This window comes from Accipiter gentilis, chromosome Z (assembly GCF_929443795.1).
Source record: "Accipiter gentilis chromosome Z, bAccGen1.1, whole genome shotgun sequence".
Taxonomy (NCBI): domain Eukaryota; kingdom Metazoa; phylum Chordata; class Aves; order Accipitriformes; family Accipitridae; genus Astur; species Astur gentilis.
Window position 1 is genome coordinate 525,089 of NC_064919.1, and position 27,847 is coordinate 552,935.

The 27,847-nt window shown below is 50.2% G+C and overlaps 2 protein-coding genes across 3 annotated transcripts in view; both read right to left on the reverse strand.

Moving 5' to 3' along the window:
* LOC126035746 (uncharacterized protein SPEM3-like) overlaps positions 1-12,747 on the reverse strand; it is a 53,920-nt gene extending 41,173 nt beyond the window's left edge. Inside the window, 1 exon segment of the mRNA XM_049794627.1 lies at positions 12,721-12,747. Within this exon segment, the coding sequence (XP_049650584.1) occupies positions 12,721-12,747 (27 nt within the window).
* Positions 12,748-14,352: 1,605 nt separating this feature from the next.
* DHX34 (DExH-box helicase 34) lies at positions 14,353-27,472 on the reverse strand. 2 transcript variants are annotated; one of them, XM_049796574.1, is made up of 17 exons: positions 27,349-27,472; positions 25,393-26,128; positions 24,471-24,782; positions 24,095-24,364; positions 23,802-23,904; positions 23,484-23,701; positions 23,105-23,279; positions 22,814-23,007; positions 22,519-22,620; positions 22,132-22,365; positions 21,885-22,052; positions 21,683-21,794; positions 21,422-21,528; positions 21,085-21,342; positions 20,779-20,955; positions 20,568-20,691; positions 14,353-20,302 (listed from the first exon to the last, which is right to left on the reverse strand). In XM_049796574.1, the coding sequence occupies exons 2-17, from the start codon at positions 26,089-26,091 to the stop codon at positions 20,169-20,171; spliced, it is 3,387 nt and encodes a 1,128-aa protein (XP_049652531.1). In that variant the 5' UTR covers positions 26,092-26,128; positions 27,349-27,472; the 3' UTR covers positions 14,353-20,168. The 2 variants fall into 2 exon arrangements, 1 of the variants encoding a protein (XP_049652531.1); XR_007505191.1 differs by lacking the exons at positions 14,353-20,302; positions 21,422-21,528 and having other exon boundaries at positions 20,576-20,691.
* Between the last annotated feature and the right edge of the window lie 375 nt (positions 27,473-27,847).

Sequence of the window (27,847 nt, forward strand, 5' to 3'; positions counted from 1 at the left end):
TATCATGACACAGAGGTTATCTGATGGGTGGTTGTGGCCGCATCTTCCACAGGTGGATGCTCTTCACTCTGTGGTAAGGACAGTCCACAGCTTGCAGCAGACTGAAAGTCTTCAGTGGCTGCCACCTTTGTACCATCACTGAGGTTTAGCATTTACCTTTGACACCTCAGATTTACTCTCCCATGACCCTCATTTATCCATGGAGTTGACAGGCTGTGGATGGTGAGACTGGGCGGATGGTGATGGGTTTGCAATGTTTGTGAATGGAGGAAAGCAGGACAGCTATAGCGGGGTGTGTGTGTGTGTGTATAAATATTTTATTTATTTATTTATTTATTTACATATACATATATATATATTTTATATATATATATATAAAGTGCTGCAAGTAGCTCTGAAGTTGCAGAGGGAGAAGACATCACCCTCAAGCTTTGCAAGGATTTTAAATGGATGCATTTGAAAAAGCTCTGGAAGAGAGGATGACACTATTTGCACCTTCTTCTGGAGCATGATCTGCTGTTCATAGGCTCAGCCCCAGTGAAAAAGGCCTTTTCGGGGCCATCCCTGTAAATCCCGTTGATGCTCTGCCAAAGGGTGCAACTCAGGGCTCGGAACTCCATTGTGGCAGGTTCTGGACACGTTTCTCCTCATCCAGCAGCAGCAGCAGCACAGGATGATTGAGGCAGGAGCTCTTGCAGGGTTTTTCTTTCCACAGCAGCTTTTCCTGAATAATCCCATTTTTGGACACTGCGTAGAAACAGCAAAATTCCTTTAATTCACTACACACACACACTCTTAAACCAAATTAATCTGTGAGTGTCGATGAGTCCTTAGGCTACAGCCCTTCCCCTCCTCTCGGGCTTCACAAGTACCTGGGCAAAGGTAATGAAACTGGACATCCCTGGTTTTCAAAAGCACTGTTCTCAAGATTATACTCTCTCATTGTCAAGTTAATAAAATGTTCTGGTTTTGATGTTCTTCCCTTGCTAAATAGTTTATGGGAGACTGTAAAAGCCTGACCGCCCCCAAAAACCCTCTCTTCATTCCCTTCCCTATCTTGTCTCCTCTTACAAGACGACAGATGCAGAGCATCAAAGCCATGGAGCTGTTTAAAAAAGATAATGGCTTTGGCAGAAATGGGCAGAGCTTTTTAACATGTAATTTTATGGATGTGAGTCTTAAAGAGCTCCAGCAATTATTTTTTTTTTATGCTTGGCTTAATGAGCGGCCCCTCTGAGAGTAGAGGTGCTCAGGAAAGTGTAAAGGGTGAGACTTTTGGAAGGAAGAAAAAGGGTTTTGGGGCCAAATTGAGTTCTTATTGTTGTTGTTGTTGTTGTTTGTTTATTTTTATTAAATTTTTTTAAAGGCTTATTTTATATTTGTTCTATACTCAAAAATACTTGACACCAGCAAGGGCTACCCAGCAAAGAGCCGAAGACTCCAGAGCCACTGAAATGGCCAGTTGAATTCACCATTACCAGGACTTTTGGACCAAAGATGCTGCTGGAACTGTAGGAAAAAAGAGTTGATTTATCAGTGCAGTGACCCTTAAAAGGACCCACCTCCCCCATTCCTTCTATTTCTTGATGCTCCGCTCACCTCTGCCTGCAGTGAATGGGTTGGAGCATAGCGATGCTGCATTTTGGTGATGGTTTTTTCCACCCCTCCTATTGCCTCTGGGGTGTGGAGGGCAGCTTTTACTAGAGGCAAGATTTACAGGCTGCTCGTGAGGTGTCAGATATCTAATTCCCACGTGGTTTGTGACAAGAAGCTTGCAGTCTCCTGAAAATGCTGATATTCCTGGGAAAAAGCAGGGAATTTTTTTTTTTTTCACCTTTTAAAATATGTGCTCAGCTCAACAAAAACATTAAAAAATAAGAAAAGAAAAGAAAAGAAAAGAAAAGAAAAGAAAAGAAAAGAAAAGAAAAGAAAAGAAAAGAAAAGAGAAAAGAAAAAGAAAATAAAAGAAGAAAAGAAAAGAAAGAGGGAAAAAATGAGTTAAATTCTTCATCAGTCTTTAATTTCAAGCATATTTCTAGTTTGTCTTCTGAAGATGTAAACAGGATTGGCAAAGCTGTGGACGGTACAGGCAAGAGGCTTTAAATTACCATGCGGCAGAGGGAGTAGTCTCACATTTCACATTAAGAGATGATAAAGGGCTGGGTTGTGGGTGGGGAATTTTAAAGATATAAACAGACTGAGTGAGTTCTTGACCTTCAGGGCAGGGTGCAGAACATCTAATCACATATTTTTGAAGCACTGTTTCTGCACAGTGCTCAGAAATTCACATGGATAGTAGTCCTACAAGCCCAGGCTGCCTCAAAAAAATACATCCCAGTCAAAAAAAACCCCGCATCACAGAAGCATTTGGTCCAGAGCAACCGGCATCTCAGCAAACTGCAGCAGGCTTGACTCCCACTTCGGGGGTTTATTTCTCCATTCAAGGAGCAGGTGCAGCCCAGTAGTTGGAGCAAAGAGCTGAGCAGAGCCTCCATCCTTGGAGACATCCAAAAACCATCTGGATGTGGTCTTGGGCGTCCAGCTCTAGGTGGCCCTGGTTGGACCAGATGACCTTCAGAGGTCCCTTCCCACCTCAACCACGCTGTGACTGAGCATCCTTTGGGATCCCCATGCTCTCTTCCCATCGCTCTCTAACACCTCTTGCGTTTTGGGGTCTAGACCGTTGCAGGCAGTCCCATCAGCTGCCAGTCTTGGGGTGGCACTAGAAAGCACTTTGGGCTCCTCAAAAAGGATGGTTTAGAGAAGACCCAAGGATTTACATTCTGTAAATGCTTTTAGGGTGCCCACGCCATCGAGAAGTGGCTGTAGGTGACTACCTGGAGAGCCAAAGGCAAGCAGATGTAATGCCAGTTGTGTTGCTCCTTTGTCTGCTTTTGCCCCATTTAAAACCCCGTCATTTTCAAAACTCTCATACGTTTGAGCTGACCAGGACAAAAATCATCATATTTCCCAGACTGGGGATTTTCATTGCATTTTTGAAACCTCCAGTTGGTTTTAGGGCCCTGTTGCATGAAAGGAAAAGCCTGATCTTGCAAGCTAGAGGCTATAACGGCAATGGCTTTGTGTGTCTGTGATGTCAAATTGTTTTTTCGAATGCCATTATGCATTCTTCTTTAATACAACATGATGTTTTTGAGGGGCAAGACTGGTTTGGGGACTGACTTAGTTTTTATCCAGCACATGCTCACTGATCCATCCTCCTTCCTTATACAAGAGGGTATCTGAGAACAGAAGGACTCATCTCCCCTTTCTGTGCATTTTAAATATCCTCATTAAGGACAAGGACTCTGCTAATAGGTAATTAACCCTGAATACCTGCATTTAAATAAATAAATAAATAAATAAGAATTGCATAATATCTCAGAGCAAGTTGGTGAAACTCAATCTGTTCTGACCATGCATATCCACCCCAGGTCTGGGGGGGGAGCGGTTGTTTGCTTGTGATCTTCACCTGTCTGCTGGATTTGCTGTTTCTTTTGCTTATTCAACAAATGCACGATGATTTTTGGAAAAGGGAACTGGTGGGATAGTCTCCTCTCAGACATGTTGCCTTGGCTTTCACGCATATCAGATCAATACAATGTTAGATCTGTACAAGCCTTTGAACAAGAGCTAAATTTGGAAGCTTTAGATGTTGGCTTGCAAAGCGACTGCTGTGCTAAATCATTACGCCTGTGCGTGCACACACAGTTTATCATTCTGTATGTGCTGCCTAGATCAAATCTTGTTGCTTTATCAAGGGGACAGGAAGATTGGATGAGGATGTATTTATGGTAGGATTATCTGGCTGCCTATTGATTTTATTTTTTTTTAAATTATATTATTTTTTAATTTTTTTTTTCCCATGAGAAGTGTCCTGATTGTAGGCAAAGAGTGATGGGATCTGAGTAAGAGTAAATTGGTACCAGAAAGCAAGGGTCCTGAAAAAATATCCCCAGTCTTCATGGATTGTGGAAGACCATAGGCTCAGCTGGATGGCTGCTTTTAGCTAAAAAAACTATCATTTCATGTACTTGCTAGCTAAAAACTATATCCTCGTGTACTCGTTAGCTAAAAAACTGTATCCTCAGGTACTCGTTACGTGTGCTCAGCATCTCTTGTTCTCCTTCTGCTTTCTCCCAAGTCAGAGGAGCTGCATTTCCTCTTCATATGCTGCTTGGGTCTAACATGTAAACCACCAATGTGCTTCAGAGCTTTGCAGAAGGATGAAGCTGTACCCCAAGGACATGCATCAGCGCATTGTGGTCTATCTGCTCTGGGCTTTGCTGAGCATCTCTCTCCCTACAAGACCTCCCATCCTCAGCAAATACCTGCAGATTCACATCTGCAAGGAGGAATCTGGGCCATCTAGCCCCATGGATGCTTATCCCATCAGTGCTGCCATCATGTGTAAGTACCAGGGTGGTTGCCCCAAATTTGTTTCTAATTATACTTTTTCAGCCTTTGGGAAGTAGCTGGGATCCAATGAAGGTATTTTTCTTAGCAAAACTGTTGTGTTTCATTTGTGTTCTGCACTGCAGGGAGGTTGTCCTGCCTTATCAGCTGAGATGGTAGCTTTGCAAGAAGAAATTGCAAGCTTCTCCCTTCTGGACTTGGAAAGCCCAAGAGGTGACTTGGCCCCTCCAGCAACAAGCTTCATTTCCACCACTTTCCTTCAAGCTCTGTGTCTTCCTGCCTCCAGAAGCATCCACCAAGGAGAAGTTAAGCAAAATTCCAGCTTTATTACCTGCTTCAATGGGCCTCTGTGAACCTCCTACAATGCTGCTGGAGAAGCATCTCTAGGGTGAATTTGATGAAGATCTCAGCCTGGCTTGTCTATCTAATTGATCCTGAAGCTGCAATCCTACAGAAAATATGGCACGATGCTGCAAAACTATACAGGTTGTTGAGGGTAGCAAAGCTGGAGGGAAGGTGTTTGCAAAGTCAGAGCAAGGTTGCAGGGGTCAGTAAACTGCAGGTCTGCATGTGCAAACACCAGAGAGGCATGAAGCAAAGCAAATAGTCAGTGCCCTGCAGGGTTTGGCAGATTTTATCCCTCAATCCAGGAAGAAGGGGAGGAAAAAACCTGATTAAATAATAATTAATGTTATTTCCAAGCCCATTCTGATCAACTCCAATGTACAGGGAGGGAGAGAAACTCCTGCTGCCCTATCCCCAAGCAGGAAGGGTACGTGAACAAGGACACGTGCTTTTCCAGAGGCTTTTGAGAGCTCTTGCATGTTATCACCAAGCACTCAGTCCTACAGCAAACCCAAAGGCAGAGGCTCTCCTCTTCGTGTCCCTGACTCCTAGCTCCATCACGCTTCTTCTCAGCTCTTGCCTTGTACGGGGAAGACCCTCTGGTGTCACAGGAATGACGGCAGCTTGGAAACAATGTCTGATATTTGGTTTAGTCCACTCAAACTCACTGGTTTGCGGCTTGTCGTGCCCATGGGATGCATGGCACGGCACTACGGGAGGGGAAAGAGCTTTTGCAAAGGGTTTGGGGAGCAAAACACCTGTACTGGTCGTTGCATGATAGTGGCCAATGGGGAAAAGGCGTTCATGGCTTGGCTTGCTTTGGTGGTGATGGATACTTTTAGGGGAGGTAGGTACAAGCCTGCTGGTGACTTTCCTACCCTTAGTCCTTCCCTCTGAGCCATTGTGTCATGCAGTCATGGGCTCTTCTGATGGCTGAAGATGGGAAAGCCATGCCAGATAAGTGGTCCGACTCAAAATGGGAGGTTTTTGCAGCTGCTTTGCAGAGCATGAGGTCATGGTGTGAGGAAATCTCCATCCACATCTTATATACCATGGTAAAATGTAGCTCTTATTTTGATGATGCTTAGCAGCTGCTTCACAGCTGCATGCAGGAATCTGCTGTAGTCAAGTGACATTTTTGAGGGAATTTATCTCCAAGGGGAAGAGAGAGTTCAAAGCAAATCAGAAATGAAATGGCACTTGAAAGCTGTCGGCGCTGGCGCAGTTGAGTTGAGACAACTGCGTTCAGGTTGTGCCCATGAACCCTTCAAAAATCCAGGCGAGGTTTTTGCAATGCAGCCCAGAGCTTTCACTGATTTTTTTTCTTGTCTCATTAAAAGAGAGATGCGCGGTTGCTTTTCCTTTCTACGCTTCGCTCCACATAACAAACCCATTCTCTGACCATTTAAGAAGTGGCAAGGACACAGCTCTGCAAAGCCCTTTCAATTAAATCAGCAGAGGAGAGCTGAGTGACAAGAAAATGTGATGCTTCGTCTATTTAATCAAGCTCATCTCTGGCCACTGTTTGCTTACACAAGGGTAGAAGTAGCAGACAAGGTCCCTTGTAGGGGATGGAGAGCACAGTGTCTATCCTGTGTGCCTTTGCTGGCTGGAGAAACCCTTGCATGGGCATTTTCCAGGGGATTTGCTCCTGTTTTACCAACAGATTTAGAAGGAAAACAGCTGATCCAGGCCAAATTCAGACTTTTTCATTCTTTTTTTCCCCTCCCATCTCCCCTATAGCCACCCCTGGGGCATGGAGGCGTGAAACCTGGGTCTGCTCTTCTGTCCCTTGCTTCTCTCCAGCAGCTGCAGAAGGATGGTACTTTCTAACTCATCCAGAAAGCCAATTAGATTTTATCTATGCTACGGGTAAGACATTTTTGAGGTTGAGACCTTCCCTGAGCTCTGTGCTTCCTGCAACTCTCAAACCTGAATCCTGAGCAAAGGGTCATTGCTATTGAGCAAACTCAACTCAGTTGGCTTGACCCAAATCCAAGCCCATTCCCCCCAGCTCATTGCAGATGAGCTAAAAAGGTTTGCTGGCTGAGAAAAAAAGACATCTTGGTGTCCCAACCTGCCAAGGAAACCTTTCTCTGGGACCCTGAGGGATTGTAGTTGGCTTTCTTCTATGGCTTTGATCATTCATTCTCCATTAAGGACTGAGATGGTTCTTTGGGGCAGTTTCTACAGGTGATATTTGCATGCTTGCACACATAATTACAAATATGGGTGCATTTAAAAAAATATACAGAGTGGTTCCTGGTGTGGAAATACTGTCTGAAGACCAAAGGCTTCTGCTTACAGGTGGGCAGCCTTCACCATGTTGCAGGAGGTGCAGTGAGCCTCTAAGAAGGCAATAGTTTGAGGAACAATAACAGCAATCGTGTCATCTCCAGGTCTATATTTTTTGGTCCCAGCAGCATTAAGAGATGTGAAAGTATATGACATGAAAAGATAGCACCGTCTGCTAGGTGACTTACTTAGTCCAGCCCAAAGTGAAAGCAAATTAAATTATTTGAAGTGTGTAGAGCTTTCTTGAAGGCACTTGCTATTGCAGGAGGCAGCCTGTGGTTTCACAGTTTGAGCTTGCTTTTGGAGGACCAGCCCACCTGCATTTCCTGGGATGCACTGCCAGTCCTCACCAGTATCTACTGGTAAGAGAGATCATTGCAGCAACAAGCTGGTTTGGGGGACCTTCAAACTAGTGGCATGTTGGAGCGAGTATTAATGAGAAGGCAATTAAGAAAACGAGTTTACAATGCAGCTGTAGATGGCAACTTTATCTGAAGCTGTCTCAGAAAAGCCCATGTTAACCTGCCATAATCTGGCATGCTTAGAGCAATAAAATTCTGGAGGTGTTGGAGTGCCAAACAAGATCCTTCATGGCATAGATGCTCTTGCAGGAGAGGGGAACCGTAAGCGTTATCCAGAAAATCCCTGTGCAGCTGTAGTAATAATTGGGTTAGGTTGCTTGGATGCTGGAGGGAGGTCAATGGGAGGAGAAAAAGATGTTTGGTTTTATGCCAGGTATCTGCAGCATTACACCATTGCTCGTCTGGTCACCTAATAAAGAGAAATGCGCTGGCAGAGGGTAACTGATGTTCTCTGGAAGAGGTGATGTATATCACAACAAACCCCTGCTGCCAAATTTATGGCCTGCCATACGTTAAGGCGTGTATTTCCTCCTCAGCATTGTCTGAGGTAGAAGGTGGATAATGATGCTCCATCTCTTTCTACTGAACAAAGCAGTACACAAGCCATGAGCTACAGCCCACACAGTGCTGCTTGAGATGACCTTGGGTGGGGTTTTTTTAGGCTGGACTTATAGGTTACTCAGGTTTTATTAAGAGGAGCTTTTGAGGCAAGGTCAGTGCTGTGCAGGGGATGCAAGATGAGCGGTCTTGCATAGCAGGATGTGTACAACCCTTGGTCCTCTGAAAATCTGCTATATCCAGAATTAGAGCATGGTTGAGGTGGGTAGGGACTTCTGGAGGTCATCTGGTCCAACCAGGGCCACCTATTGCTTGTTGCCCAGAACCACATCCAGATGGCTTTTGAATACCTCCCAGGATGGAGAGTCCACCACCTCCTTGGGCAACCTGTGCCAGTGCTGTCACCCTGACAGTAAAAAAGTGTTTCTTGATGTTCAGAGGTAACCTCTTGTGTTTCAGTGTGTGCCCATTGCCTCTTGGTCCCACCACTGGGTACCACTGGGAAGATCCTGACTCTGTCCTCTTTGCCACCTCATTTATACAGATTGATGAGATCCCCCCAAACCTTCTCTTCTCCAGGCTGAGTAGTCCCACCTCCTGCAGCCTTTCCTCATGAGACAGATGCTCCAGTCCCTTCATCACCTCCATGGTCCTTTGTTGGACTCTCTCCAGTATGTCCATGTCTGTCTTGTACTGGGGAGCCCTGAACTGGACACAGTACTCCAGATGTGTCCTCACCAGTGCTGAATAGAGAAAGATCACTTCCCTCAACCTGCTGGCAATACTTAATGCAGCCCAGGAGATGGTTGTCCTTCTTTGCAGTGAGGGCACATTGCTGGTTCATGGTCAACTTGGTGTCCACCAGCACCCCCAGGTCCTTCTCTGCCAAGCTGCTTTCCAGCTGGGTGACCCCCAGCCTAGAGACGTGCTCCCCAGTTCCTCCCTGGAGGCAGGACTTTGCTCTTCTTGTTGAACTTCATGAGTTCCTGTCCAGTCTTCAACTCGACGTTCTTCTTGACTACAGCAGACTGTAAATTGCTGCCATGTTGCCTTTCTGTTGCAGTAGCACCAAGGAGAAGGAGGTGGAGAGGAGACGAGGAGGTTCTCCCATAGAAACAGGAGCTGAAGAACTCAATCTTATGTTTTGTAGTGGAAAAGACTATAGGATTTTAATCAGCAACTTGGTATTTGCCCTTTTGCTAGAGCAGGAAGATGCTTGACCTTGTCGTGCAAACTGATAAATGCCAGAGACACGTATTAGTTTTCCTGGGTCATCTCCACAGATTAGATGGGTTTGAGGTGTGAAAGCACTAGGAGGAGAGAAGCATAAAAGCTGTATGGCTCACAGGGGAGGCTTATGACCCTCGCTTTGTATGCGATGCAGGGAAAACCAGAGAGCTGATATGAGAGTTATGCCATCACAGTGCTCAGCTGCTGAAGCTATGTGACCTTTTGTAGGAAAAGGTGCTTTTGTTAAGCTGAAAAAAAAAGAGATTTTTGATGAAAGGTGGGGAAAAGTCTGGAGACTGCTGCTGCATGCAAGCTCTCCTGCTTTCACCTCAAAAAAACCCCTAGGGAGAGTATGTAATTGCTCTTGCATTATCTTCTATGCCTGGCCCCCTTGTTAGCCTCCTAATGAACTTTCTGCAAGACCATGAGGAATATTACCAGTGGATTCATTTGTACATCCAAAGGCTTGTTTGGAAAATGCATCAAGGAGCAAAGTCTCGGTCAAGCCATTGGCCTCTCTCACTGCTTACCACACTACTTTTATTTTGCTTGTTTTCCTGCGATGCAAACTTTTCTCCCCATCACAAGGGTTTGTTGAGCTGCATCCTTAATTTAGTGTGTCAGAGCAATGAAAAATGTATGCCTGCTCTCGGCAGCTTTGAGCCCAGACTTGTTTCCTCCTCTTACCTTATTTCTACTGCGATTATTATTCAGACAGCAGTTGAGCTCCACAAAACTATCAGGAGGAGAATACAAACTAATATGAGGCTTGAGTGATCTGCAGGATAGCTTCACCCTGGGGTTTGGTCTACTGGGTGGGCTGTCCTCATCCTACATGGGTGGAGCAGAGGAGAAGGGGCATCAGAGAGAGAAGAGGACTTGGTGAGAGGCAGCACATCTTGCAAAAAAAGTCCAGAAATATCTAATGTCCTTGAATTGAAGAGACAATGACTTCTACCGCTGACCTGCTGGGTTCTTGAGGGTGGTGAGGAAGTCCTTCCCCCATAGACCCAGCGTGACCTTGAGGACAATCCCCTCATGTCTCCATCTTCTCCCTCCCTTAATTGCTAGGGAAGCAGTTGGATGCTGCCAAGAGCCTGTAAATAGCCTGTTTGTTCCTGGGCAAGGATGATGGAGAGGGGGCTGAAAGATGAGTCCTCTTCTCTAGAAGCAGGTTTGACATCTCGGAGGAGAAAATTTCCCTGTAATTGAAATCAAGGGAGGGGAAGGCACAGTTTCCCTCTGTTTTGCTTCACAAGCACAGATCAGCCAGCTCTGGCCCGTCAATCACGTTTGCCTGCCGACGCCAGGCTGCAAAAATAAATCCCTGAGGCAGGCGGTGCGATCAATAGTGGCGGCGCGGAGTCAGGATCGGGAGGAGAACATCACCGAGAGCTTGCAGGAGGGGGGAGCAGGTCAATTCTTGACACTGGTCATGGGAAAAGGGTTATGCTCCTATGAGGTACGGTATATACACCAGAAAAATCGTAATTTTGGGTGACCAAGGCCAAGAAAGGAGGAAATTATTCATTCTGCAATGTCAGGAAAAAAAATAATATTCAGGCTGCCCAGAATTATTTTGCACCCAGTTGGAGCCCCTTTTGCTCGTCAAAGGGAACAGTAAAAGCTATTTGCATCAGCAAGAGCTAAATCAGGGTGTAGAAAAAGGGATGTTGTGCAAAAGCATGGGGGGACCATCCCCTGCCTGGCATTGCCTCAAGGGCAGAGGGGATGGAGAAAGAGGAGCAGGGGTGGGAGCGAGCACTGAGACATCTCCAAAAAACACATATCATGGGTGAGCATCCCCATGCGCCAAGCTCTCCAAGCAAGATCCCTGAGTTGGGTAGGCTTTTCCCGAGGAAGTATCTCTCCCCTGGTGCCCCCATCACCTTTGCAAGCCTGGCTGCGGATCACATCAAGGAAAGTTCATGCAATAAGTGGGCTCCTCTCCAATAATGCATGGAGCAGATGAATTATAGGAAGGAAAGGGAAAAAAAAAGTCACTAAGTACTGCTGGCACGTCCACTGGCTGAAGAGTCAATTTGGTGCATCTCCATCACCTACAGAAAGTAAAGTAGTTTCCATAGCATACTTAGAGCAATCTCATTTCAGGCCAGCTGCTCAGCTGCAGGAGGTGGGTTTTTACGGCAAGCTTAGCCTTTCCCAAGCATTTTTCTTCCAGGATGAGCATCCGGGGACTGTAGGGTCGTCGCCGCCGTTAGCAGCCTTCATCTCCTACAGTCAGTCCTTGACCACTGCTCGGCTGAAGAAGTAATTTAAAAACCAACCTGTTTTGTCCTCTCCCACGATCAGCATGAAAAATGCATGCAACATCAGACTTGTTTCATTATTCATTAGCAGCATTAATTATGCAGTTGTGCCACTTGAATTGTCTCTGGTTGAGGATATTCACAGCAGGAAAAACTTTGCAAGACAAGCCAGCATGGGGTGATTTATCCCGTAAGAAGGATCAGAATATATTCAGGAGAGGAGATAGCATGCAAAGGTCTCACGGCAGTTGATGCAATGTGGAAGAACAGCCTCACGCTCGAGGCTGCAATGCTTTGGGGAGCCACATTTTCATTTCTGGGTTCTTCATGACCTTCCCAGATCACTCATGTGCTTCTGCCTCCTTCATCCACAGTGAAGCCAAGAGATGCTCTCTACCCACTTTGCTCCTGCAGAGCTTCAGGAGTTGTTACGATTGACTCTAAGAAGGAAAGCAGGGACTCTCCATCACACAGAGGTGTTGATTTCCTACCCAGGCAATAACCAGAAATCAAGAGAAGGAAGCTTAAGGCTAATGAGGCTTAACGATTGTTCAGCACAGATCTGGGAATTGATTCTCCGGTGAGTTACAGGCAGGGGAAATCAAATCCTGCAAAAAGCGGAGAAAGCAGGATCCAGCCCTTCGAAGAAAAGCTTCTAGAGGGGGTTTGAGGGGTGGGGGAACAATGAAAGGTCCTGGAAAACCAGGAAAACTTGGTTCTAGCAGCATTTTGGAGCTTGCAAGGCTGATTCTTGGGCAAATCCTGGCTCTTTGAATAGGAAAAGTTCCTCGCTGGAGCTGGAAGTGGTGCCTGGCGTGACCCTCATTTCAGCATCAGGACACCTCTGGGGGGACCCCCAGGTCCCCTCCAGCTCGTGGTCTGCAGAGGAACCAAGGGTGCCTTTTCTTGGGGCAGTAGGGGGTTGGTCCTGCAGCTGCAGAACCCCATGCTGGAATGCATGGATGAAATGCAGGCGGGAGCATCCCTGTCCCCTCTGGTCACCATCCCTGTCACCAGCCTGTCCAGAGGAATTAACTGTTTGGTCCTGCAGGCTCCTCTGTGACAGCCAGAAGGATGGGTTGGGGGGGGTGTTCCCCATTCCTCTTTTCTGGGGGGGTGTCCAGCTCCCAAGGTCTTTCCTGAGCTCTTTTTTGCACCAGAAGTGGATTTGGAGAGCCTGACAGTGAGCCAGCCCCAGAGAAACACTGGCCTCAGATGACATCAGCATGTGGGATGATGACAACACATCCATGAAACGACCTCCTCCCCATCCTGGTGGGGCAGGCACATCTTGGATGGCAACATCTTGCATTAAGGTTTTGCTCACTCTGCCCCTCCCCAAGCAGAGCAGGGACATCAACCAGCTGCTTTCAAAGGTCCAGCCCACCCAATAAACAAGTAATTAGTAATTAATTTGGACGTGGCATTTCTGGATTCAGGGCCAAGGCATTTTGGCAAACCAAGACCCATTTGGGGGGGGGGGGGGGGGGGGGAATCAGGCAGATTTTTGCAGCAAAGCATTTGCTCCACAAAGGTGATGCTGGGAACTGGTGAAACTCTTTGGATGATGCAACAATGAGAGGTGAGAGCCCATCTACTTACAAACACATGGATACATTAAAAAAAATACGTCTCTTTCTGGCTCCTACGCTACTGCTGGCAGTAGCTGCTCCCCCACCTGCCTGTCTTCCCTCCTTCTCCAGCTGCATAAACAGGCGCTTTGGAGACAGCTGAGCTGTCAAGCAGGCAGAGAGTCCGTGTCACACAGAAAAATAGGAATAAAATTACCACCTGACACACCAACATCACCTCACAGCCATCTATCCTCATTGCCACAACGTGTGTGTATGGGAAATGGGATGGGGTGGGATTGTTCCTGGTCTGGGGAGGCAAGGTAGGAGCAGGGATGCAGGGATGCATGGGAGCATGGGGACTCTGACCCCAAACTGCCCAGGATCTTCATCACCTGGGACTGGAGCTTAACAGCCACGTGTTGAAGTCCAGCGGTCTTCAGCCAGATTCCTTTAGATACTCCTCACGAGGCGGGTTTAATGTTTTAATGCCAGATTTACTTATTTGAAGATATTTGATGTTACAGCACAGGGGAGGTTAGAAAAGTGGGGCAGCAGCCTACTGAAAAATCACACACAATATAGCAATTGTAATACATGGCTGAAACGCAATACAAGCACGATTCCCATTACCAGTCTCTAGATGCTCACCAGTGTGACACTGGGTGTCCTAAGTCAATGGGAAGACATGGGTTGAAGGTCTCTTCAAAGCTCATTTTGCTGGTTGGTTAATTTTTATACACTGTGTTGGGCTAAGCCACACGTAACCTTCCCTTGGGTTGGTGTCCTGGTTTCAGCTGGGATAGAATTAACTGTCTTCCTAGTAGCTGGTATGGTGCTATGTTTTGTGTTCAGTATGAGAAGAATGTTGATAACACTGATGTTTTCAGTTGTTGCTCAGTCGTGTTTAGACTATAGTCAAGGATTTTTCAGCTTCTCATGCCCAGCCAGTGAAAAAGCTGGAGGGGCACAAGAAGTTGGCACAGGACACAACCAGGGCACCTGACCCAAACTGGCCAACGGTGTATTCCATACCATGGGATGTCCCATCTAGTATAGGAACTGGGAAGTGGGGGCAGGGAATTGCTGCTCGGGGACTGGTGGGGTGTTGGTCGGCAGGTGGTGAGCTATTGCCCTGCACATCATTTGTACATTCCAATCCTTTTATTACTACTGTTGTCATTTTATTAGTGTTATTAGTTTCTTCTTTTCTGTTCTATTAAACCGTTCTTATCTCAACCCACAAGTTTTACTTCTTTTCCTGATTTTCTCCCCCATCCCACTGGGGGGGGGGGGGGGTGGGTAGTGAGCGGCTGCATGGTGCTTAGTTGCTGGCTGGGGTTAAACCACGACAGTTGGTCTGGCTTGCTCAGGGAGATAATTCTTTCTATGGATTATTTTAGGGAAGGCCAGTTGGCCAGCTCAACTGATAGAGCTGTTTATTGACAATGAAGGCCACCCTTGGTCCTCCTACTGTTGAGGTAAGTTCAGCTCCCTTTGTGGTAGCAGTGGTCACCTCCTTTCTTTTCTGAGCTTCAGGAGCACACCATCCTTGTCCATCTTCTGTGAACCTTCTTCCATCGTAGGGGTTGGGCGCATGGTGCTGCACTGGCTGCAGGGTGCCAGTCGAGTAGGACTTTGCCAGTGGTTGCCACATCAGGGTCTATGGGATAGGATGAACTCCAGGAGCAGATGGTGGTCCTGAAAGGTTGTCCTGGCAGCAGCAGGAGGAATGGCTCACCAATAAGTAGCATAAATAGCCCAAACTGCCAGGTATCATGTGATTTTTTGCTCATTCATTTGAGTCCGTGCAAGCAGATCATAATCAGGAACCAAATCTCTCATCATTTTGTTGTAGGTCTCAGGATGCTTTATGAAGGCCCAGGTTCTGGACTCACATGACAATGAGATAATCTTTCCCCAAAACCCATGATTTTTTATTTCCATCTCACCCAATGCAATGCACAAACTCTAAGAGATCAAGAAAGGAAAAAAATAAATTCTTATCTCTTGCCTGATAAGACGATTTTGGGACCTTTGGGGAGCCTTCATCTCTCTGTGGTGGGTCACAGTGTAAGGGAAGGAGTGGGATGCTTGGATTTTGCCCAATTTTTGGCATTTTAATAAAGAGCAGAAGGCGGCTGGGACCTTCCATGGAGGAGGGAAAGGCTGCTCTCTGCAGGCTGCGAAATAGCATGAGATGCCTGAGCTGAGTTTTGCACGTCCAAAAAGCCCAACCCCAGAAGGTCTCTCTAGGAGCGGCATCAGCCAACAATTTAATTAAATTCTTTTATTAGTATCAAATATATTTTTATTAACAACAACAACAACAAAAAAAAAAAAAAACCAAAACGAAAAAAGATCAAACAGCAGATATGGGAATGGAATAAGTGGGGTGGTGGGAATAGCAAGACTCCTGGGTCTGCCTTGCTTTGAGGAGGGCTTGAGACCCCCCCTTTGCTACAGCAGTGATGTCAAGCAGTCCCAGGATTGACGTTACATTTATATGCCTCCTGTCCTTCCCTTATAATTGCATCTCACATCTTTTAATTTTAAAGTATCACATAAGAGCATGGAAGAAGCAAAGAAGTTTCCTAGTGACAGCATCTTCCACAGGCAAATGACTTAGATCCCTTTCCTCCTGGAAATTTTTTAGATCTCATTTAAAAAAATATATATATAACCCTGCTACCAGCACAAAGTTGGCAGAAATCAGCCGAAAGAGGTTTTTTCCATCTTTGGATCAATATTTCACCAGAGGCTGATGCACATTGTATCCGGGGGGAGAAATCCCATGCCAAGCTTCTGGACCAACCATGAATCTTGGGAGGATGCCGAGTCAGCATTTCCACCCATTGCTGGGTTATTGGTTATTAATTCTATAATTAATGATATACTTCCCCAGGGTACACAACCTAAAGGGCAGCAGGAGCAAATTTTTGCTCTTAAAATCTGTAAATTTTAAGGCTGAAGAAGATGGATTCCTGCTGATAAATCTGGCTGTCAGCTCTGAATTTTAAGGCTGGAGAAGAAAAGACAGATTCCTGCAGATAAATTGGATGCTCCGGAGCCCCAAAAATGTGACGAGGGAGGAGTGGGATGGGATAAGGTTTGCTGGCTTGGAGCTGAAGCATGGGTACGAGCTCCTGCATCTTCCTATCTGTTCCAAACTAATTTTTAATAGGTACAGAATTTCCCCCCGCTTCTCACTTGACCTTTCAAACAATTAAATTAATTATTCCCAAACAACACGCAGTTGGTTTCAATTAGAGGCCAACGTGTTTGCTTCAACCTCCAGGAAAATAGTAATAATAATAATAACAACAACAACAACAACATTGCAAAGAACAAATGAGGTCATTCACTTGGGTTGAAGAGGATGGCTGGTAATTGCTCGGTGTGTGCAAATTGAGATTAAATAAAATAAAAAAAACATCTCTGCTTGCCGTTGCTGGGAAGAAGCCCTTGTTTGTAAAGGAAAAAAACTCATCTGCCTGTTAATTTTATTTTTTTTTTCCATTTAAGCATTAAGCTTTCCTTGGGAGCGCTCAGCCCCTGGGATTTTTTTTTCTAGATTGCCCAACTTCTTCCATCGCTAATTAAAGGAGTTGTAAGAGAGGGTTTGATGCAGGGTTGTTGTCTCCCAAAGAAATAACGGTCTCGATATTATCGGCTTGTTTTTATCCAGTAAAGGCAATGCACAAGGGCCCGTGGGTGGGAATCAAAGCTCAGAAATTCAGCCTAGAAAGGAAATATGCAGGTAATTAGCTGGCAGGATAATTAGCCATTGGAATGGGCTGCCATGAGATGTGGTAAATCATCGTCTTCATCCCAAGGGGTCTTTTAACATCAGATTTGGTAGGTGAAAAAATAAAAAGGGAAAATTGTTTTCTCATTGGAAATTTGTGATGATGGACTTCGCCCATCTGAGGATGGAGCTTGGGTTGGAGTGGATGCTCAGAAACAACCTTCAAAAGAGCTTCGTCGGTAGGACGGGGATGCCTCAGTTGGGGAAAAAGAGCAGGCAGAAAGAGAAAATCTTCCTGCCAGAGCAAGCGAGCTCAATAAAACACATTTATCCAGAAGGGAAAACAATTCTGGTCATTAAAAGGCAAAAAAAAAAGGAGGGGAAAGGGTTTTTGTGTGTCAAGGTGCGATGGCAGCATTATTGGTGGTGTTATAGACCCTATAGGTGCCATACAGGGAAATTATGAGGATTAGTGCCTTGCTCTTGGTCTAGCTTTCTCTGGAAAGGTGAAAAAAATAAGGATTTTCCCCAAAAATCCTGTTCTCAGCCTTTCCCTCCCCGGTGCCAGGAAGGATGGTAGATGGGGACCACCAACCACTCCAGTGAAGCAGCCTCTAAGAGGATGAGCACAGCACACAGTGCACCAGTCCCCACCTAGATCCACCCATTTAATTGGCGTGATTGAAAATTACAGCTCACCCAACCAACACTGTGACATTAATTAACGTTAACAAGCAACAAATGGGTACACAAGGCTGTTCTCAACCCACTACAAGTGACCTTCATCTGTGTCTCACTCTTACAGGCAGATTCAAGGTGAAGAGCAGCATCTTTTTTAAAGAAAAAAATGAAGTTGTTTAAACAACATCTTAAAACTCAAGCTCAGGTTTTAAGGCAGCTCTGTGATGCGGTCAAACCGCTCACCACCTTTGCAGCGAGGACACGTTACTGATGGTTAACCTGGTGACCACCAGGACCCTGTGTTGAGGTAGCCTCATCATCTAGGTCATTAATGAAGGTGGTGACCAGGATGGGACTGAGGATTGGCCCCCCTGAGGTTACACCAGCATCCAGATGATGGCTTTAGACCACCAGGGAGCAAAACCAGGGCACAAGCATGGTCTGATTTGATCCCAAACACCCCAGGGTTACCACAGGGACAGAAATTTGGAGGACTTCATTAAAAATCCAGCGTTCTTCTCACATAAGACCTCAATTTGTGGCTTTCATTAGTAAAGTAAATTAATCCCACTTCTTTATGGCTGTGGTAGCCTTATTTAATTTTCTGTTATGTAAATGACTTGCTCTAAGCTTAGTTTAAAAGCAATAAGGCTTTGCTGTTGCATTAAAGGCAAGAGCCATATTGCTGTTTTTTTCAGGAGGGCAAGCAACCACCAGAGCTGGTTTATGCTTTATGAGCCCTAATGATTATTGCTGAAAGCTGTTGGGTTCTTCTTATTAAGGTGAGAATATTCATTTTGATTAATTGAAACCTGAGGAGTGGGTCTGGGCTGGTTGTGGGTGGCATTTAGTGGGCCCAGGTGGCCCAGAGCAAAGCTAAAGTCCCCTGCAGCACAGGAACCAGGGACCAAACCACCATCAATGTCCTGGAAAGCAAAGCCCACCTTTTCAGGGGAAAAACTGAGTTTTTCAGAGCATGCGGGACCAGACTAGCACAGACATTTGGCTTCCAGAAATGTCAGCCAGGCTTTAATTCACGCTGCATTGCTCAACCTAATGGGGAGAGCAAAGAATTGGGGTTCCTGTAGCCGAAAAGAGCAAAACCAAACCCATCCGATGCCTGTTGCCATGACAGGAGCATCTCCCATCTCACCTTGCTGCCATAGCAACAGGGGCTTGATAGGAGCATCATCCCCACATCCCCCACTGTCAAATTTGGGTGAGACTACTCCCCCCGCACTCCAAAAGCGGGGTGGGATCCTGCCAGGCTAAGGTACAGGCAGCTGCCTGCAGTAAAGGCTTAAAATAGATCACACACACATACAAACCAAATAATCTGCTCAACAAATCATCTGCCTTATAAATTTCTGCAAGTGCTGTGACACCACCAGCCAGGGATTACCTGCCCCCAAGTGGTAATTAATTGCAGATAAACCCAACCAAGAAAGGGAAGACAAGCAGCAAGTCACCAAGGGTGTGAGTTGGGGGGAGCGGGGGAAGGAAGAAAATAAATTTAAACAAGAAAAAAGCGTATGAGGAAGCATTCAGCACCCTTCCGCTTTTTAATTTTCCCTTCTGCCACCTATTTTATGGCCAGCAACATGCACTGAGCCCTGGCGATGGATAATTCCTTACAGAGAACCTTGAGCCTTCAAAAATTTTAACCAGGAAACTTTGCTCTTGGAGCAGCTCCTTACTCCAAAGTGTTATGAGGCCAGTTAAACCACACTTATTTATTATTTTCTTCGCCTGGTAAATAAAATGCAACACGCCACAGAGCTAAAAATACCATCAAATCGCTTTAATTAGAAGGGGCCCCGCTAATAACCCTGCTTGAGCCTAATGCAGCGCACAGGCTGATAATGAATGCATTTTAAATGGGTTTAGACAGCTGATAAGTTCCTGTTGTCACGGCATTTGCCTCCGCAGGGTGTGTGTGGGTGCAAGCTGCTCTGGATTTGCCTTTCTCCAGGTGTTTTCAGCCCAAAAAAGCACCAGAACCAGCCACAATTCCTAAAGCAAGGCCTCTTATTATATTAAGGCAGCGCCTTCTCACCACGTTGAGAGTGAGCATCCTCTGTAGGGCCGCTCAGGTCACTTGTTATTAATATGGGGGGGGCGGGTAGTCCTGGTAGTGATAAAGTCCCGGCACAGACTGCTCTGATGCTTTGCCCACAGGATACAGAAAGAAAAGGAGATGAGGCAGTGATGACTCTGGTATAGGAGTGCCACATGCTGGCCATGCTGCACCAGGTACCACTGCAGGCAGGAGACATCACTGAGACCCCACAAACATCCCTTTGTCCTGTAGCCCCTGACCCATGCTGCATCTGGGCACGCAGACACCAAACCGGGCACCCGCATGGGCAGGGGAACACCAACGTCTGGCAACACACTCCGGGCCAGCACTGACTTTCTCCAAAAAGCTATTTATTTACATGTTTTTCTTAAAAAAAAGGGGAGTGAAATCAGGTTGCCCCTACGCAAGCCATCAGTGATGAGCTGCAGAAGCCACTAAAATATCCCTAAAACACCAAATCCCTTTTGGGATCCAGCCAGACTCACCAAGAGTAACAGAGGTAGCAGTGTAGGGGGACTTTCCCCCCATTACAGGGGTCTTCTGTGGGGGATTGGGGAGGACCCCAGCATCACCTCCACCACCAGCCAGTGAGAGCATCCCAGTGAGCACCGGTCACCGGTGCTGCTTCTTGTGCCGAAGGATCTCCGTGGGGGTGAAGGTAAAATCCTGCTGGCAAACGTCGCAGTGGTAGGATCTGTGGAGGGCAGAGGTTTTGGACGAGGCTTCGGCCGCTTCTTCCAGGGGGGCTGCAGGAAAATGTAGAGAAAAATGGGGATCAGAAGGAAACCAAAGCCCTGCAAGACCGTTTTCTTCCCACCATCGCGCCCCCAAAATGCGGCCCTCGGTGGCATCTCAAGGGGCACTGCTAAAAGCTGGCACAAACACAGCCCGGCTCACTGCCACCTCCTCTCCTTGGTCACCCACAGAGCAGAAATGCTCCCCCCAGGCTGGTTGTCCCCAGTTGTCCCTTGTCACAGCCCCTTGGCAGGGTTGGGGGCAGGGGGAACTCACCCTCGGAGGGCCAGCAAGAGCTTTTGTGGCACATGCGCTCCAGGGGGGTGAAGGGCATGTGGAGATCACAGTGGGGACACGTCCAGAAGCTCCGCAAGCAGTCGCTGTAGAGGTCCGTGTCCGTCTGTGGGACGCAAAGGGCGAAGGGGATGCTCAGACTCCCCCAGGATGGGGAGGGGTGGCAGGCAGAGCAGAAGAGGGGTGTACTCACAGCCAAGCAGTTGTAGGTGAGAAAGTCTGTCACCCTGTGGCCACCTTTCACCTCATCGGGCTTCATCTCCATCCCCTGGAAAAGCCCTGGGAGCTGGGGAGCGGCAGCCACAGTTTGGGGACCGATGTAAAGGTTCTGTTTCTCCAGCCCAGTGAGCTGGCGCAGGCGGTACGGCACCTGCAAGAGGACACACGGAAGTTGGGGGGACACACCAGCTCCCCTCATCCTCCCTTCTAAGCCTTCAACCCGATGCAAGGCACTGGAGTTGGATTAAAACCACATGTATCGCGCTCACGGCCATATCACCTCCATCCGCAGGAACTCCAGCAACCCCCGGCTGAGCACGGATATGTCCCGGGAGCTCGGCCGGCGGCCCGACTCCTCTCCCCGACCTTCCAGCAGCTGATGGAGGAGTTTTTCCCAGGCGGAACGAAGCTGTAGAGCTGTGGAGAGCAGGTGTAGGGCAGAGTCTGCATCGGGGACGGTCATCTCCAGCCATCCATCTGCTACCAGCCGGGCACAGTCCGCGCTGGTGTCCAGCGAACGGGAGAAGAGCAAGAGAGCCTGGAGGAGCAAAATGCAACCGATTTGAGGTGATGGAGGCTACCAGAGGGCTTGGAGAGGAAGAAAGCAAAAAGCTCACTTGTAGGGCTGGTACGCGGATGCAGTTCACCAGGTAGGGTTTGTTGGTCTCCAGCAGCGAGACAAAGGCAAGGAGCTGGTGGTGGCAGCTCAGCCCCTCCGTGGGGTCTGTGGGGGCAATAAGGGGTGTCTCAGCTGGACCACAAACCTCTCCCCAGCACCAGGGATTTGCCAAACCCCCGAGGCCAACAGTGTTTTCATCCAACGTGGAAAAAGCCAGGGAGAAGCAGAGCCAATTCCTCTGCGATTGGGGTTGTCCCACCTTTGGTCCCACCACGCTCCAGTCCCTCCTTGGCATGGAGCAACTCCGGGCTGGTAGCGAAGACGCAGGTGGGATGAAGCACAACACCCTGCTTGCTCTTGGTGTGAAAAATCTGCAGCAAGAGCAAAACGGGTGTTGAGGGAGAGCAAGGGGCTGCTGGGAACCCCTGGGGTAGGGGACAGGGCAGGGAAAGGACAGAGACCTGATCGGAGTCCTTGCGGCCACTGTTGAGCTGGTCAGGCACGGCCAGCTGGGGGTAAAGCCCCCTGCACAGCACCAGCTTGAGGAGGACAAGCTGCGAGGAGGAGAGGACTGAGCTGGATACAGCCTGGAGCTCGTCCACGTTGTGGCGGAGCTTAAACTTGATATCCTGCAGAGAGAGAGAGGGCATCAGGGGCCTGCATGGCCCCATCCTGCCTCTCAGGAGAGGAAACAGATGCAAGGGTCACCTGGATATCGATGCTGCGCTCTCCTTTCCCACAGGTGCCACTGTCCTCCTCGCTGGAGGACGCATCTGCTCCGTCCTGCAGCCGCAGCACCTTGCGCTTCCGACCTTCTGTCTCCGCGTGGGAACGCCACAGCCGGTGCAGCTCGCGGCGTTCCCGGTGTCGGCTCTGCCGGCTGTAGCTGTCACTGGGCTGGCTGGAGGCTTCCTCCAGCAGCTGGTGGTCTCGAAGAAGCTCCTGGGGCGGTGGGAGAGAGGTTTGCTGAGTCCCCACGGCTGGGAGATGGGCAGGTTGTGGGCATGTGGGCAAATTCAGCTCTCCTCCGTACCAGCAATGCCCTTCTCAGACCGAAGGTGAACCCCACCCCGAGGCCAGATCCTGACCCCTCACCTGAAACTGGCGTCGCAGGTTGGCAGCCTCGTAAAGTCGATGCTCCTCCAAGCCTCGCCGCCGGCACCACTTCCGAGAGCTACCGCTTCGTTCCGATTTCACCTGCTCTGAGACAGCACAGCTCAGCCCCTGGTAGGGACAGGCTGTCCTTCCCACCTCTCCCTGCTCCCCAAAATCAGCCCCCACCGCCCCCCTACAGCCTCCCACACAGACTCAAGCACATCCCACCCCAAAACAGAGTCTCCCCACCCCCCCAAAATGTGCCTCATCTCTTCGCTTTAGACAAGAATCCCACCTGGACCCACTCATTGAAGACATTGAGCAGCGTCAGGGGGTCACCGTGGGGGCTCTCGAGGGGCCGTCGGGCCGTAGCGCAGTCAGGATTGGGGTGAGCAGGTCGCAGGAAAGGGGATTGCACGCTCAGCGCAGCCGCCACAGTTAGGGTGGGCTCGGCCAGTCCAAACAGAGCACCCAGGACCAGCATCTTGCCTGCATGGTGAGGGCAGGGCAGGTAGCAAAGGCAGGGGAGACTCCCACTCCTCATACCATCACTTCTGTTTCAAGGGGAGTGCCCCAAATTACTCACCGACCACCACATCGACGGGAAGCTGGGCCAGCAGATTCCCGATGGGCGTCAGGTCTTCAGCCTCGTCCAGGGCTCCCTGGTCCTTCAAGTACCGCACGGCCATCTCCAGGCTGGATGAGGGAGGAGGCTCCAGGAACGGAAAGGTCCGGGGGTCACCCAATCCCATGCTCTTTAACTGATAGAAAAACACACGTAGAACAAAGCCAGAGATGACAGAAAAGAGCCCGGAGGCTTACAAAGCCCCCCCAAGAGCCATCACACCCTGACACTTGAGCCACAGCCTGGTCTCACACATGGCTGGCTGGGTTTCCTCTCCGAGATCTCCCCAAATCTCCCCCCGAGGAAACCTCAAGGCAAGCAAAGGAATCCCCAGCTCTACCTGGAGCACCAGAGCATCAAGTGCTACCCGCTGAATCTCCGGCACAGGGTAGGGGGAAAAGGCATCATAGTCAGATTCAGCGTAGAGCCGGTAGCAGACGCCAGGGCCGGTCCTGCCAGCACGTCCCTTCCGCTGCTCGGCGCTTGCCCGGCTGATCCAAAACTCCTGCAGCCGCTGAAGTTTGCCCTGAGGGTCGTAGCTCATCTCCTTCACCTTCCCTGGAGGGAATAGGAGGGAAGGAGAAGCTCTGGGCCGTGCAGGAGGGAGGAAGAAGCTTTCTTACCCAGCAGAGAGGGGCATTGAAGGGGGAATTTTTACCAGAATCCAGGACAAAGCGCACACCATCGATTGTCACTGAGGTCTCTGCGATGTTGGTAGAGAGGATGCACTTACGGACACCGGGAGGGGGCACATCAAACACCTGAAGAAGGAGAAACGGTCCTGCATCAGTATGGCCAGCTCCAGAGCAGAGAAAACCTCCAGAGAAGGCAGGCTGCACCCCAAAAGCACCCACAGTCAGGGCGCAGCCGGGCTGAGCTCTGGGATTTTTCACTCTGTGATGCCAGGGTGCTGAATTCCACCCCGATTCCCAGGGTCAGACCCTCACCCACCTTGTCCTGCTCTGCAACAGAGAGGGTGCTGTGCAGGGGGAGCACAATCCAACGCTGGGTATGTGAAGCGTAAGCCTGCGCCGCCTCCAGCACTGCGCCGATCTCAGCTACCCCACTCAGGAACACCAGCAGGTCCCCGCGTTCCTCCGGCGGGTACTTGTGGTCAATGGCTTGCAGCACCCGCAAGTATGGGAGGGGATCCAGGCGCTCTGATTTCCCCAATTTCCCGGCCATGGATGCTTCTTCCTTAGGGATGGGTTGGTAGATGACCTGCAGGAGCAGAGACAGGGAGGACGTTGCCTCCGGGTAGACGCAGCGAGAGACTTGCGTGTGTCCTATGCTGGGATTCATCCCAAAAATCCCCCTCCGTCCTCACCGAGATAGGGAAAATCCTTCCTGGCACCTGCAGCACTGGGGCACCCCCAAAATACCCCGAAAAAAGACGGATATTGATGGTCGCCGACATCAGCACCAACTTAAGGTCCGGCCGAGCGGGAAGTAGCCGCCGCAAGACCCCCAGAAGGAAATCACTGTGCAAGTGCCGCTCGTGAACCTCGTCAGCAATCAGGACGTGATACCCAGGCAGCGTCGGCTCCCGCTGTACCTGCCGCAGCAGCAGCCCTTCCGTCAGGAAGACAATCTTGGTGGCGGGCGAGCGGGTGCTCTCAAAGCGGATCTGGTAGCCTACCTGGGGCAGGAAGACCAAAATAGAATAAAATTGAATAAAATCAAGTAAAATAAAGCATTTAAGTTGGAAGGGACTACAACAATCATCTAGTCCAACTGCCTGACCGCTTCAGGGCTGACCAAAAGCCGAAGGGTATTATTAAGGGCATTTTTCTCTTAAACACCGACAGACGTGGGGCACTGACAGCCCTGGGAAGCCTCTCAAGGTGTCTGACCACCCTCTCGGTAAAGAAATGTTTCCTAATACCAAGTCTGAACATCTCTCAATGCAGCTTTGAACCAGGGACCTCTTCTCCCTCCAGAGTCAACAGCACCTCCCAGCTCAGTATCATCAGCCCACGTGCAACAATAAAAATACCAGTATTTTCCTCATATTGATATTTTCAGTATTTTTTGAACAGGATTGGCCCTAAATTTGAACCTTGAGGAACAGTGCTGCTGCCCAGCTGCTAGCCAGATGTAACCCAGTTCACTACAACCCTTTTGTTCAACTCATTCTTCACCCAGTAGCACCCAGTAACAGGGTGGGAAGAAACCAGCAGCGCCCAACAGCTCCCAGTTACCCCTAAACTGGCTGAGGAAATCAGCAGTCACCAGCCCACAGACCTCACCTGGTTTCCGTATTGGTGCAGGCTCTCGAAGCCCACCCGCTTGGCCAGCGAGATGCAGGCAATACGGCGAGGCTGGGTACAAGCCACGTGGCTGTAACCAGCTGCCAACAAGAACTGAGGCACCTGCGTGGATTTACCACAGCCGGTATCGCCAGCAATCACCACCACTTGGTTTTGAGCCACAGCACGCAGGAGCTGGTCCCGGTATTGGGAGATGGGAAGCGCCGCTCGTTCCCGTTGGAGTTTGGCCAGTTTGGCGAAGCTTTGTTTTTGCGTGAAGTCCAGGTAGTGCAGCAAAGCGGCACGAAATTCAGAGAGACATTCCTGGGGAATGCCGGAGTCTCCTCGCCGGCCTCGGATCGCTCCCTCCATGTCGGCACTCAGCACCGAGAGGTTGATGCGGTACCTGGGGTCGTACTGGCGGGGCAGGTCAAGGCAGTGGGTGATGGTGGAGGGCTCTGCCTGGTTGTGGCAGCTGGGGGTTGGCTCGCTTTCGGTTCTCCGGCTCTGGAAACGCCGGAGCCGCTCAAAGAAAGCCCAGAAGTTACGGACATCCTCAGAGCCAGCTCCGATATAATCTTGCTCACGGAAATACAGCTCTTCCAGACGGCGCCGTGTGGCGGGGCAGTCCCAATCCCACTGGGAAGGTGAAAGGTCCCGCTCCTGCCGCCAGGATCTGCTTTCCTTCTCCGATGGCATGTCTGCGGTGGGGCAGCTGGTTCCTGGAGCCAGGAACCTGTGGCAGGACAGGGGCCAGTGTGAGGTGGGGGCCTGTGACCAGCCTCGGCTCATCCTGGGGGTCTGGGGGTGTTGGGGGACCATCAGAGCCTCCTCCTTGCCCACAGCTGGGACCCCCAGCATCGCACATGTCCTGTGACCCCCCCATACCCCAGCCAAGACCCCTAGTATGCCTGTGCACCCTGTCCCAGACCCTTGGCACCCCTGTGCACCCCATCCCAACCCCTTAGGACTCCCATGCACCCTGTCCCAGCACCCTGGGACCATCAGGCACCCCGTGTCAGCCATCTGGGACCCCTGTGCCGGCAAACTAAGCCCCGTGAGACCCCAGCCCAGCCCCTGGGACCTCCACACACCCCTGTCCAGCCCCCTGAGACCCCTGTGCATGCCCTCCCAGCCCCCTTGGACCCCCATGCACCCCGTCCCAGCCCCTTAGGACCCCCATGCACCCCGTCCCAGCCCCCTGGGATCCCCACGCACCCCGTCCCAGCCCCCTGGGATCCCCATGCACCCCATTCCAGTCCCTTGGGACCCCCATGCCCCCTGTCCCAGGACCCTGGGACACTCAGGCACCCCGTGTAAGCCCTCTGCAACCCCTGTGCACCCCAACTGAGCTCCCTAAGACCCCAACCCAGCCCCCCAGGACCCACACACACCCCTGTCCAGCCACTTGGGACACCCATAAACCCTGTCCCAGCTCCCTGAGACCCCACAGACCCCAACACAGCACCCTGGGACCCCATACACCCCTGGCTCATCCCCTTGTGACCCCCCCACAACCTGGCCCTGCCCCCTGGGACCCTCATGCACCCTGGTTTATCCCCATGCGACTGCACACACCCTAGACTAGCTCCCTGGGACCCCCATGCACCGCATCCCAGACCCTTGGGACCCCCATACACGCTGTCCCAGCCCCTTGGGACCGCCGTGCACCCCGTCCCAGCCCCCTGGACCCCTGTGCACTCCAACTGAGCTCCCCAAGACCCCGACCCACCCCCCTGAGGGCCCCACACACACCTGTCCAGCCCTCGGGACGCCCGTGCATCCTATCCCAACGCCCTGGGACCCCACAGACCCAACCCAGCCCCCTGGGACACCCAACACCCTGTCTCTGCCCTCAGGAACCTCACACCAGGCCCAGCTCTCCCTGAGACACCCCCCCCCAACGCCAGGCCCGGCTCACCACCGCCTCAGGCCCACCGGGCCCCAATTCCCTACCCGTCCTCGGCTCAAAAGACCCCTCTCCCTCCCCGGCAGCCGCTGCTCCGGGACCGGGGCCGCCCGGGCCCGTAAACCGCCGCCCTGAGGACCGGGCCGGGCCCGCGCCTTCACCGACCAGGCCCCGCCGCCTGGATGTACCAGGCGCCGCCGCCAGAGGGCGCCCGAACGCCGCCGCCGGGGCGGGGCTCTGGAGGGGCGGGGAAAAGGGCGGGGCTCTGGAGGGGCGGGGAAAAGGGCGGGGCATTCCCTCTGGTGCCCGACGTGGAGGGCGGGGGCTGCGAGCACCGCTGTGCCCCCCCCCGTCCCCAAATGTCATTGCTGTGCACCCCCGTCCCCAAATGTCATTGCTGTGCACCCCCTGTCCCTAACCGTCATTGCTGTGCCCCCCATCCCCAAATGTCATTGCTGTGCACCCCCTGTCCCTAACCGTCATTGCTGTGCCCCCCGTCCCCAAATGTCATTGCTGTGCACCCCCGTCCCCAAATGTCATTGCTGT